At 43.8% G+C, this 13,743-nt stretch overlaps 1 protein-coding gene across 7 annotated transcripts in view; it reads right to left on the bottom strand.

Moving 5' to 3' along the window:
• PHF20L1 (PHD finger protein 20 like 1) overlaps positions 1 to 13,743 on the bottom strand; it is a 65,559-nt gene that overhangs the window by 15,521 nt on the left and 36,295 nt on the right. For all 7 annotated transcript variants that reach the window (XM_045861009.1, XM_045861012.1, XM_045861013.1 and 4 more), the window contains 4 exons: positions 11,834 to 12,086; positions 9,701 to 9,889; positions 9,226 to 9,432; positions 250 to 306 (listed from right to left, as the gene is read on the bottom strand). In XM_045861009.1, coding sequence (XP_045716965.1) covers positions 250 to 306; positions 9,226 to 9,432; positions 9,701 to 9,889; positions 11,834 to 12,086 — 706 coding nt within the window. The remainder of the gene's footprint in view (positions 1 to 249; positions 307 to 9,225; positions 9,433 to 9,700; positions 9,890 to 11,833; positions 12,087 to 13,743) is intronic.

Genomic DNA, 13,743 nt, shown 5'->3' with positions numbered 1-13,743 from the left:
AAATGGCAGCTTATTTTTAAATAGCTACAATTTTAAAGACGTTTAAAAACACGCGGCTCTCAGAGAAAGCCTGAAACTCCACGACAAAAATACAAACGACACGCTAGGGTGCGCCTCCCGGGACCCACGGGCCTGCAGGGCGGCACCGCCACCGCCGCCCTCCAGGCGCTGCCAGGGAAACAGGAGACCACGTCCTCCCACTGCCAAGCCAGCCACCGTCCGTGCGTAAAGAGTACTTTCCGTTCATACCCAATGCCGTGGAGCTTTTGTCTTCCAATTTCACTTTTTTTTCTGTTTTCGATATTCCTGCAGGTTTAGGGGGAAAATATGTAAGTTTAGTCAGGAGGGTTAAAAGTACGGAACCACGTTTCGCATTGCAATCGATCACGAAACTCTACAGAAGACTCTCCCCGCCTCCCAAGGCCTCCATTGTTTCATCGCCTGAGCCGGTAACAAAGACATGCGATTTCTGACTTCAAAAACGTGGTACGTGAAGGGTGATTTTTGTTCCTTCGCACCGCCAGCGTGAGACCCACCCCTACTAGCTGTGCGGCCTTGAGTAATTCCTTCAACCTCTGAGCGCTGGCTCCCTTGTCTGCCGCACAGGACTGAGACCATCTCCCTGCGTGGTTACCACAACTGTGACCAAGTCTGTACACCTAAGTGCTTTTTTTCACTTCTCTTCGGGGTGGGGGGACAGTCATTTGAGACGACAGCATTTCTAGAACGAATACGGGCCTGAACGTAAGACGACGAAACGTTAGGCTACGCACTCCGGGCAGCAGAGAGGATCCCCCGCGGCGCCACAGCAGCGGCCAGCCCCGAGACGCTGGCGTGCACCGGGCGCAGGCCCGGGCACCGGGCGCAGGCCCGGGCACCATCCCGGCTTCTGTGACGGCCCCCACGCGAAAGCTGTTCGGGCAGTGCACAGAAGTACTGAGCCTCCCCTTACAGCACACTGGCCTTCCACCACCTGTACAAACTTCTGAGCCCTGGATGGCGTAGCTCAGTGGATTGAGCGCGGGCTGCGAACCAAAGCATCGCAGGTTTGATTCCCAGTCAGGGCATATGCCTGGGTTGCAGGCCACGGCCCCCAGCAACCGCACATTGATGTTTCTCTCTCTCTCTCTCTCTCTCTCTCCCTCCATTCCCTCTCTAAAAATAAATAAATAAAATCTTTAAAAAAAAAAAAAAAACACTTCTGAAGTGACATTTAGCCTCTGTTGCCTAAAACAAACGTGTACCTTTGAGGGCCATCATGAATGTGGTGTCATATGATAATGAGCACCAAACAAGAAATACTTTACACACTTCTGGTCTTTATATAAATGTAAAATACAAAGGCTTATTTACACATGAAAATGTTCGACCTTAATGACATTTGGGTATTACTATCTAATTGTCCAAAATCCATTTTTAAACCAAGAGTGCACCTCGATAACTGTGCAGCTGACCCAGATACATTTAATGAAGCTTCTCGGCTCGCACTCAACTATCCCCAATGCTAGTGTCTTACTCGTGTCTAGGGTTAGTGTAAGAAAAATACTGTAACACATTTAAAATACAATTTCAGTCCACTAAATTATGCTTCAATATCACCATTTACGAGTTCTTTAATTTTTAGGTCATTTCAACACAGTACCAAAAAAGCTACCATTTTATTGTCTGCAAATATTGCATCTAATTTTATATAGTTTAACTTAAATGCAATAAAAATATTAAAATGCAGTTCAACTTGAATGAAGTTACTAACTTCTAATAAGTAGGTTTTATATTAAGTAAGAATACTGATAATCTCCATAAAGAAAAAGGACAGCAAAGAGAAATACAATTAAATTTGTTCATCAGGACTGTTGAAGAAACGTATCACTTCCTTTTACTAGTGTTTACTGACTAGTAGTAAGCATACCATGAAAATTCTACAACTCTGATGCCATTTTCATAAATGTGAGAAGGCACTTACAGTGCCAGCCATAAGAACTGGGCTTTCTTTTATTTTCTTTTAAGACTGTACTTATGTATTTCTACAGAGGGAAAGGGAGAGAGAGAAACATCAGTGTGTGCCTGCCTGGAACCCAGCATGCGCCCTGAGTGGGAATTGAACCGGCCACCCTTTGGTTCACAGGCCAGTGCTCAGTCCACTGAGCCACACCAGCCAGGGCTGAACTGGGCTTTCTAAATCCCAAGTGATATGTTTGGAAGCTGATCACAGTGTGCTGGGTAGGCCTCCAATCCCTGAAGCTCTGATGCTCCAGGGAGAAAGGTGGAGCAAGGCAGGGATCGCCTGGGGCGATTCTGATGAGGGAGCGGCCTTAGTGGGTTGCCTCCAGCGACTGCGACCGTGGAGTCCCTGGGGTGCTTGGAAGACAAATACAGTGGTCGGGAACCACTGCGCAAACACAGGTCAGCACCGCAGAACAGATATATCAGCCACTCCCAGAGTGCTTTCACCTCCAGACCGGGTTTTTCCAAACCTTTTTATTTCTCGATAAAATTTTCAGAAGTAAAATTGGGGGGCTGACAGACAAAGTGTTTGTCAACATTGTACACAAATAAGGACCTTAAAATAAATATTCACATACACAACGGCAGGACTTTATAAAACACTCATGCCCAAATACAAAAACAAGAGAGACCCATTCAAGAATTCAACAAAATAAACTTACTTTTATGAGAGGTTCACTACATTGTCCTCATTTCACCACGTGGCAGAATTGAGGAACCAAAGTACTAACTACTTTATAGAAGAGTGATTTTTAAACTAAGTTGTACCAACAAAACATTTTCTTCAAAAGAATAGTACACAACATCCAGTACGTAACACCCCCCCCCAAAAAAAAAAAATGAACAACAGGCTGAAAAAACAGGAGCTGTTCAGATCAGAGCAAGATCTCTGGAGTGGCCTGCGTGCACTCAGTTTAAAACCCAGTAACACAGTGAGTCTCCACCCGCTTCCTGCGTGCCAACACCTGATTCTTCCGGGGAGATGAGGCTCTCCCTGAGACTCCATGGAAACCCCGGGCTCTGCACAAGCCAGAACAGTTGGTGTGGGGGTGGAGGTAGATCACGGAGTCCCCGAGCGCGGTTTGGTTTGGTTTGGTTTGGTTTGGTACGATTCTGGGGGAGAAACTGAGAAACACTCTGAAACAAACAGGCTTTGAGAAGGCTGTGGGAAGTGGAGGGCGCCGTCAGACCGCAAGCTGTGGACCTGGGGTGCTAGCGCAGCACGGGGCACCCCAGCAGTTCACAGGTCAGAGCCTCTGGGGTTCCCTGCTCGCCCTGCACGCTTGGGCTTCCGTCTCTTTTAAACTCCTTCAAGAGCTTCGAGTAATTCCGTGTTTGTTACGCATACACTCAGTAGAAAAATAAGACAAGGTAACAGTCCCATGTAATAACAGGGTTCCGTGTTAACACTAACAGTAACAGAACTGAGACCGTCTCCTAACCTAAAACTGGTTGGCTCTGTTAGATAAAGCACTGATAGTAAAATGGACATACAGTCATCGGTTTTTATGAGGATACCAATGACGTAATGGTAATGCGGGCAGCGATTACATTCCTAACCTTCGTTAGTCATAATGTGGTATGCAGTGCAAGGTCATTATCTCCACTGGAAAAACAACTGAAAGCAAACCTTACCCTCTTAAGAGGTGTGTGTAACTGGGTAATTTGCATAACCTCATCAACCCTTTACCACGACAGCTAAACTCAGCAGTGGGCACATGCCCCTCACATTAAAAAAATGAGAATAATCCAACTCTGTTAAACTATTTCACAGGCAATTAAAACATCCTCCTAGTTCTAAAACCTAAGAGTTTCAATTTCACGAACAAAATCCACAAAATATCTTTGACACACGTTGTAGTAAATAACTACTAATGTTTTGTACAGAAGTTTTAAAACTCAACAGTAACAAAGTGCCCTTTTGTCATGAAGGTGGAACACCAAGCTACCAGGCACGCAAGCGCATTCAGAAAAACAGCGGCGGCAGACACAAGCGCCTGGGGCTGTGACTGTGCAGGAAGACAACCTGGGAGCCAGGGAAGTGCGATAAGCCCGCACGCAGGCCAGCTTCCAGGCCAGCTTCCAGGCGGCAAAGAAACAGGAGGGCGAGGGCAGTGGTGGGGCGGAAAGGGAGACAAATGTACTGGAACGACAATAAAGAAAAGTAGGGGAAAAAGAACTTGGGGAGGATCCCACAGAGGTAGAGTTCAAGAAACCTACCTAGGCTGAACGCCTCGAGAGCAGAGGCAACTCAGCTCAGTGAAAAGGAAAGACACGCAAGGACACCCACTGCCCCCGGGACTCGGGCAGACGGCGCAGACCGGAGGAGTGGACACTGCGTGACAGGTTGGGGATGGAAAGAACTCCCCCCTTGTTCAGCCTGTGAAGGCCTTGGATTTGGTGGGGAGGTAGTGGTGGGAAGACTGTCAGGGAGACTGGAGAGAGAGGACTACTAAACAGTGCTTCTGCTAACATGTTTAAAAGTCAAGACAGTTTAAGGACGAGTAAAATTATGCCAAGCCACGGTGGTGGCGGGCTTATTCTCAGCCATCTCTCTGGCCCTGAGTGCCCCTATCAGGGCTAAATTCCACCCTGTTGCACTTGAAGGGCCAGGGAAGGGATACGGAAGAGGAGGAGGGAGAGAGGACAGTGGGAAAGGAAAGGTGACAGTAATTACCAGGGGCACACTTTGGAGCCTGCTCAGGAGAGCAGCAGAGCCTGGGGTTACAAGTGCCGGCTCTGCGGTCGGCCCCCGGTCCCAGCGCTGTCTGCATACAGGCTGGGCAACCCTCCCTTTCTGGCTGCGGTGTCCTCTCTGGAATGGAAGCCCCATGAGGGCAGGGACTCAGCCTTATTCACTGTAATGCCCCTATGGCCTCACAGAGCACCTGGCAATACATATTTCCTTAAAAACAAACAAACAAACAAACAAACAAAAAAAACCGCCGAGAGAGGAAAGCATGCAGATCATTGGGGTTTCAATGCAAGTCACAGAGGTTCACAAGGTTGTCAATCAAAAGGAGCCCAATCAGAATACAACCTGAATTTTAATACTTCCATCAAAAAATAAAAATGAAAGGAGTAACGGAAATAAATTAGCGTTCCTCCCACCCTGCACTCAAACATTGTGACTGTGCTCAGCCCTCTAAAAAATTAACTTTCAATAAATTAACACTTAAAACCACACATTTCCCTGATTTCAACAATTAAACCGCCAGCCCTCGTCATGCCTACATGACCCCGACTCGATAAATCCATATCACAAACCTACGCGCCTGTCGACCTTTCCCTTTTCTAGAAAACTGTCTCACTGCTGTGACTTTCTCAAATGGTTACCTGTAATACTTACAAAGCGTTATCATGCCTTTCCTGTACCCTAGTACATTTTAACCATTGCGGAAATAAGAACCACATTCCAATGGTAATTAGCCATTATTTCTGTAAATATGCAAGATTCTGGAAAAAAAGACTTCAGTTAATGCTCCAATTGGAAGCAGAACCATCTAAACCAGGCGTGTCCGTGCACAGTCGCCACTGTGACGGTTTAGGACATAGAAGCTGGCTAACATCACTCTCCAGTTATGATACAGCTACTGATACGGGTATTTCAGTCTTGTCACTAGTATGTACATGTATAAAGAAAATAAAGATATCTTCAAGTGCACATCTAAAAATAATCTCCCCAATGGACACAGGACAGTTTAACTTTAACACCTTTTTCATATATTCAGTATGGCAACAAATTCCAGATTGGGAAAGACCACTAGGAGACCTTCAACAGGAAAAGTATCTCAAAGGGTCCATGTGGTAACTCCAAAATCTCATGGGAAGAGGGAAAAGCAAAATGAACTACCCTAGCATAGGAGGGGCTTAGAGAGGGAGTCCAAAGACAGTGGGTCAGACTTAGAAAATGACAAGCAATGCTTCAAAACCTAGGAATCCTCAGATACGGGTACTGACTTCTTAAAAAATAAACTATAGTAACACTACCAATCATTACTAATAATACGGAATTGTAGAAAACTATATATTTAATATTAATTAGTTTTTACTTTGAAAAAAGGAATAAGAATGTAAAAGCAGTAATTTAAAAAGTGTATGTTTATTTTAATATATACCACCACCAGAAAATAAGTGATTTCAGGGAAGATACTACTAAAGCAATTATCCTCAATATTCTTAGTTGCAAATCTTACTTTTTCTCCATTTCAATCTAGACTGCATTCATCCATCTAATATCAAGTTAGTAATTTACTGGAAAAACACTTGAAATCAGTGTTTGCCTTCTTTTTATTATATATACTCTTTAATTGAGGTTAAAAATCCATAACATTTCTAAATAAAACAATGTAACCTTATGAAAGAAGTATAAATTAATATCCTATTAGATTGAAATATCAATTTGATAAAACACCCCTGAATGGTTTATTACAGTATCATAAAATCATTCCCAAAATGTGCTGAGCGTGGCTGACTGTACATATAAGACTCCCAAAATAACATTATAACAAATTATACTTAAATTTGAGATTCTGCCCCAAAACATGGGGTTATATTTACGATACAGGTATAGTTAAATTTAAGGTGTTTTTAAAGCATTAAATCCTATTAAAATCCTTAAACATAGTTGCTGATCCCATTAAGTACTTTCTGTCTTGGACACCAAAAACTTTCGTGATAAATTTAACTTCAATTCCTTTTTTGTGAAAACAGGATGTGACAAACAAGCAGGGAGGGGACTTCCGGTCGGGATGACGGTCAGGTCGTGATGGCGGACAGGAAAAAACGCTCCGCCAACCTTCCTCCCCAAACCGCAGCAAAATCCCGACGGAGGTACACAACGACCGGCTTCGAGGACCACCCAGGAGCCGCGCAGAAGGCCTACAGTGGGGCAGAAGGCAGCCGCCCGCGGAGGCCGGTAGGACGGGCGGATATGGACGGTGCTGGCTCCGCACCGCACCGCACCGTGCGGGAGGAGGGGTGTCTGGCCTGCGGAGGCCCCCGCGGACGAGCCCGGTTCCCGGGCCCGACCCTCGCTCCCCGGGCCCGACCCTCGCTCCCCGGGCCGGGCGGTCCCCACTGATCGGGCGGGCGGTAAGCAGCAGCGGGGGTCCGGTCCAGCACGCGGCCGGCCGAGGGCTGCTGGAGCCCCAGGTGTTGCCCTCCGAGGACCCACGCCAGACTTACTGGCTGCGAAGCCGCACCCGGTGTGAGCCCCAGTGCCGCACAGCAGCTAGGAAGGAGTCAAGGGCTCCAGGGTAGGAACCCAACGTTCTGCCTTCGAGGCAGGGCGGGACGGGCGGCTTCCTCCGCCATCTTGTGCCTTGGCCCGGCCCTCCCCAAACCCAGCCCTCCGGCACCCAGAGCCAAATCGGAGCCAAATCGGAGTCTCCATCGAAGTCACCCGCCCGCCCGCCTAGTGCAGATGCGGGCACCCCTTTCGGGGGCTGACGCAAACAAGCGGTGCCTGCAGCCCTTGCTGTGGGCTCCTGTTAACCCTCTTAAAGGCCCACAGATACCAGACAAGCAGCAGCAGGCCTCAGCGTACACTGTATTTCCTGCTAACCGGCCCCAAGCCGGACACTAGTAGCCGCCGGCCTCAGGTCACAGCACAGCCTCTCCCAGGCACCTCCAAGCCCCGAACAGGCAACTACTGACCTGCGATCGCGTGGCAGCTCCCAGCGGGCAGCCTGGCCTGAGCCTGAGCAGCAGCTGATCTGGGCCTACACGGGAACCCCACCCTAGAACCAACACACGCAGCTTCCGGCTTCCGAACACCACCCATGCAGTTCCACAAAGGACACGCCCAAAGGGCAGACCCGGCAGGCACCAGAGGACTGCTCAAGGGAACCTACTTCATGGACTCAGCCCTCGCCGCCCCCCACCAGCTGCTCAGCTACAGTCAGGGACAGTTCTCACAGGCAGCCTGAGGGTCCAGCCCACTCACCGACGTGCCACTAGCAATCAAGGCTCAACACAACAGGAGGGCACACAAAACCCACACCAGGAACACCCAGGCGCACCTGGCCCAGGTGACCAGGGATTCTACCCTACCGAACCCAAAGGGGCCCATACAAAATACATCACAATTAAAATGCTAAAGACAAAGCCACAAGAGGAAAGCAGTCAGTTATACAGAAGGGAGTTCTCATAAGACTGTCAACTGATTTCTCAACAGAAACTTCACAGGTAGAAGGGATTGGCAATAAATACTCAAAGTGATGAAAACCAAGGATCTACAACCAAAATTACTCTACTCAGCAAAGCTATGTTTTATAACTTAAGGGGAAAAAAGGTTCCCAGACAAGAAAAAGCTAATGAAGTTCATTACCACCAAACCGGTATTATAGGCTTTATTTAAGAAGAAAATTAAAAATACTAAACTGAAAAAACTACATACCTATCAGTAATTACTTTAAACGTAAATGTTCAAAATGCTCTAATCAAAAGACACGGACTGGGTGGCTGAATGGGTAGGAAAACAAGACCCAGTGTCCACCGACAGACAACCATGTAAAGAAGATACAGTGCGCACCTAAAAACTAAACTCTTACTACATGCAACGACATGAACAGACCTAATGGTATTATGCTAAGTAAAATACATCAAAGATAAATACCATATGGTTTCACTTATATGTGGAAATCTAAAAAAAAAAAAAACAAACCCCAAAATAAATAAAACAGAAATAAACTCAGATACAGCGAACAAACTGATGGCTGCCTGGCGGCAGGGGGCCTGGGAGTGGGGTGGAAAAAGTGAAGGGATAAGAAGTACAGACGGGCAGCTCCAGAACAGTCCTGCGGCTGTGAAGTACAGCGCGGGGAACACAGTCTAACAACACAGTGGTAAGTGTGCGCGGTGCCAGGTGAGTACGGGGCCTATGGGGGGGTCACTTCCTAAGTAACTATAAATGTCCCACCAGTATTCTGTACACCTGAAACTCATATAATACTGAATGTCAACTGTTACCAAAATTCTTTTCTAACCTAAAAAATTAGAGAGAAACAATCAGATTAAAGTGAAAAGAGATATGTCCAGGGCATACGATAGCAAATGATGGCACAACAGAGCTTTACACAGAGAAACCCCATCTCCCACAGAGGTTACATAAAAGTATTTCCCAAGAGCAAGTACATACTAAAATAATGTAGTTAAACATCAACATGTTTGAAGCCTATAAATGAAAGCCTAGCTACTTGTAAAATCGAGCTTGTTTACCTGGTGCTGCCGGAGCGCCCCTTCCGTCAGCTAGTGCTTTGGAAGAAGGGTTTGTAAGCGTCTGCGTGTCTTCCTTTTCTGCCCTGGGACACTCATTGTGGTAAGAGGGAGCTGGGGGTAGCGGTGCTGTAACTTCCAAACCACGACTTAAGTCAAGAGGGAGACAGGGTCTCAGCTTCTCAAGTGACAAATGTGCAACATCAGGCACTACACAAAATAAAGAATGTAATACAATATTAACATAGATAAACCGGCTCAGTTAATATCCATGTGGGTTTAAATGTTGCATAAGCTCAACAGTGCCTGGCACAAAGCAGCAGTCAAGAACTATTTGTAGAACAAGTGAGGGTTTCTAAGTCTAAAAGGTGTAAGATGGAAAAAGCAGAAATTTCTTAATATTTTAATAGTCTTTGTCTCTTAGTATTTTCTTTATCTTCTCTTATGTTTGGTTCTATAGGAAATCAGTATACATTACCCTCTGGTCCTGAACGCTCTTGCAGATTTTGAGAACTGATGGAGAACACTTTCCCATCAGTGGCTGCACAGGGAGGAGGAACCTTTTCTACACAATCATCAGGCATAGGCAGGGTGGCTAAACGCTGGGATCTTCTTCTCCGTTCGCTATGCTTGAAAGGTCTAGGGGGGTTCACAGGCTGTGGAGGACCTAGAAAAAGATCTCCAATGTTCACGAAGCAGACACATTCTGGGGTCATCTTATAATATTTAAGAAGATAAATGGGAAAAATGATTTAAATACTACCCTCTGAATTTGTAAGGTATCCACAAGGAATGGCATGTTCCAAAAGTAAGCAAAGGCAAAAACAGTGCCCTCATTCGCAAAAAGTTAATCAAAACTTCTAGAATCAAAGCCTACTAGCATCAAAGGAAAGTATCAGGGAACATTCATTTCAGGTAGTTTCCCCATGTGACACTACAGTTCATTCTCTGACTGCAGCTGGTTGTGTTAGTTGCCATTTTTCCTTTGGGAAAATAGTCTCTGCATAGCCAAAAATTAAAATATATATAAATATAGTTCCTTTTGCTACATTACAAATATAGAAATTCTAAGGGGGAAAAAAGGCAGGGGCACAGGTGACAAAAACCTGTGACATGCATTGTAGAGTTAGTGCTCTCCTTGCCAAGTTTTATCCCACCCTCATTCCCCAAAATGGACTTTTAGAAGCATATGTTTTGGGCCTGATTCATTAAAAAAAATTGAACACCACTTTAAGTACCTCTTATGGGCAAGTGATCAGGATTTTAGAAGAGAATGACATTGTTCTTGGTGAAGCATTTAAGCATCTTCTAGCTATGTAACACAAAGTTTGAAAATCCCTGTTTGTTTTTTTTTCTTTAGTTCATTGGTTTTCTTCTTTCTGCCTGGCATGTAAATGATCATTTAGAACAGGCAGGATTACATGAGGCCCATACAGTCATATTAACTTAGAAGAAGAGTATTGGTGGTCATTTTACAAAAATCAAAATTCAAAAACATGGTGATAATTTTAAATAATAAAAGAATAAAGCTGCTCCAACACTGTGGTTATAATAACAAAATACAAAACAATTTCAAAATAATGTCATGTGACATTGTTGTGAGTCCTGACATCGTTTCATGATAATGCCATGAGGAAACATCTGAGTTTCTCTGTTCTCATCCTTCTATCCGTTTATTAAAAGAGAACCAAAAGAAAAAGCATCAAAACCTAATAAAAAATGGATAAATGCGGCTTAGTAGAAAATATGGCAACTGAATGGAAGAGATTAATACATTTGATGAAAAAGGCTTCTCGATGCCACCATTTTCGTTTTGTGGAAGGTGCGCCGCCGGCAGGGCCGTAAGGAAACACGTCCTATTTGTGACCGATCAGGGTGCTGATTCATGTATCAATAGCCAAAGAAAGGTAGCTTTTACCAAGGGCTTTTCCAGACTCACTCTTTTTCGCATTTTTCTAATTGAAAAGCACTGAACTAGCATGAGTAACAGCCAATAAAAATCTTGTCATATATATCTAAACCCATGAGGAAAGGCTGTTTTTAAAAAGGCTAAATTAACTCTGGAATAATTAGTGGTACTGAAACTGTAAAATCTTTAAAAACATATCAAGGAATCCTCCTTCTTCTTTCACTAATTAATAAGCTTAACTGAAGTCTGCGTTCTAAACCCTAGAATATGAACGAGTAAGAGGAACTGCAGGGAGGAAGGAATAAGAAAGTGGGAACAGTAAGTGCATCTATCCAGAACAGTCTCAGGACTTGAGGGACAATATCCACCACAGGTCATGTATGTGTATTCATCATTATCATTATTTTTTGTAATGAATCAGGCCCCGTGCTGTGCTCGGACCGAGGTAGCAGAGAAGCACCCTGCAGCGGGACGCGCGGCGCTTGGCAAGGCTTCTCACCGGCCGCCGTCCCTGCACAGTCCACCACCAGACAGGTACAGGGATTTTGCCCCGGAATAGTTGCCGGCCTTCCCTAGCAGAGCCACGTAAGTTTGAATTCTTAAAAAACAACTTTATAAAAATACAATATAACTACAATCAAACTGTTTTTCAAAAATGTATCTTACAGGATAAGGAACTATTTTTTAAAAATCTGTGCTCACTAGTTTTATTTATCACTGAAGAAGAAAGCTGAGACACAAGCGTCAAATCCTCGACTTGTATTAATTCTGGGGGAAGTGGTGATTTAGGGGGCTTTAGACACCCGGAAGAATCTCCAGATTCATGTTTGCATTTCTTGCTGCGAGCCTTCCCTGAAGACAAAGTTGAGGATAACAGTGCAGGTTTCTGAGTGTTGGCAGAACTGCTAATGTCAGCTTCATTTTTTTTCTGACTTTGAGGTTTAGGTGAAATCGCCTGAATAAATAATAAAAAATTGATATTTTTATTTTGGTTTCTTCATTTTTGTTCTTGTATTCTATTTTGACTGTTAAGCAACTTTAGTATCCAAAAACATTGTTAAGCAACATATAACATTTCTATTACAAATGAAAAACCAAAAAGAACCCCACAAATTATTAACTCAAAGTTGAAGAGGCTGTCTTTAAAGGGATGCTGCCAACCATGTCCCAGTTTGGCTTTTAAGAATGTATTATTCATAACATTCTCAGAATATAAAATGTTCTCTTACTGAACAAATTCTTTAGTATTGAATCGAAGTACATCTCTTGTGAAGCCATAATTACCAATGACATTAATAATAATTAGGTAAATAAACAGCACTTGCATGTTTTTGAGCATTAGGGAAATACATTTAAACCTCTGACTTCAGATGTTTTCTCATAAAATAACCTCCTTTATCAAGTCGAATGCAGACGTCTAAGTAGACAGTTCCCCTTTAAAGAAAGATCTTAACAGGAAAACAATGATCAAATTAATGAAACATTATCTTTAACTCGTTTTAGTGCTGAAAGCTAGAGTTTCAGAAGCATAATGCATCATGAAATCAAGCCACCAGCAGTTCAGAGTTAAAAGACTAGAAAAACAATACAAAACAAGCAACAACAACAAAAAAAAAAACCAAGGAGTAAAACCAAGTGTAAGTTAAAAACATTGGATTTAAAAACAAAATACGTCGCATTCGTAGATGAGAATTTTTACCTTCTTCTTGCCAACTGATACTTTTAAAAAAAAATTAGAACTTTGTCAGTTCTTTATTTGGCAATAAAATTTCCTACATGTGTAAAAATGTACGTGAACGTGTCCAAAGACAACAGAAAATAGCCACATTGGATGGACTTGTAATCTGTGGTGTTAGAATGCCTATACTGGATTTTTTCTGATATGAGAATATAACATGCACTTTTTTGTTTTGCATCTACACTAGGTAGGCCTCTGTGAAGGAGCACAGTGCCAGCACTCTGCACAGCACACTTGTCCCTAGGAAACCTTTCAACTCCCAAGGCTTCTGTGAGGGGTGACAATCAGGCCTGCCACCTGCAGCCCTCCAGAACATGAAGGGTCATTGCTGGCGACCAAACAGCGTTCCTTTCCTGCTAACGTACAGGGCATGCAAATTTGGATAGAAAATACCGACAGTGTCTACTTGGTATGGACAGCAGGGCAGCTCTGAACGCTCCACAGCAGGCATGCTGGACATGCCACATAAAAGGGCCAGTGTCAGGTGTCCCATTTACTTGTCATCATTTCTACTCTTGAACTTACTCGTCACACACACATGTGTTCAGGTGCAGATTAGTCATTTGAAAAAGTACTCCATAAATGGAAAGGACTCCTAAGCTTATCATAAAAGGTGTTGCCAGAAAAGTAATTAGAGCCATTACTTGTAAAGAAACAATTTTATTGTTCATCTTCACATATGTGAGAGACATCACTACAGCATCCATTACTCTCGAGTTACAAAGTTATAAAACAAGATTTTGAAACTTAAATTAATATCTTGATAAGGTGCTTAACTTCTAAACAAGGACAAATTAACATTTTTAAAAACTGAATTATGCATCTAATGCAGGTTTTATCCAAAAGTAAACATAACATAACAATTCCCTAATAC

The sequence above is a fragment of the Phyllostomus hastatus genome, unplaced genomic scaffold, assembly GCF_019186645.2.
Source record: "Phyllostomus hastatus isolate PE091 unplaced genomic scaffold, TTU_PhHast_1.1 phas_scaffold_21, whole genome shotgun sequence".
Classification (NCBI taxonomy): Eukaryota; Metazoa; Chordata; class Mammalia; order Chiroptera; family Phyllostomidae; genus Phyllostomus; species Phyllostomus hastatus.
Note: the sequence above shows the minus strand (reverse complement) of the source record. Positions and strands in the feature narration are given on the sequence as shown.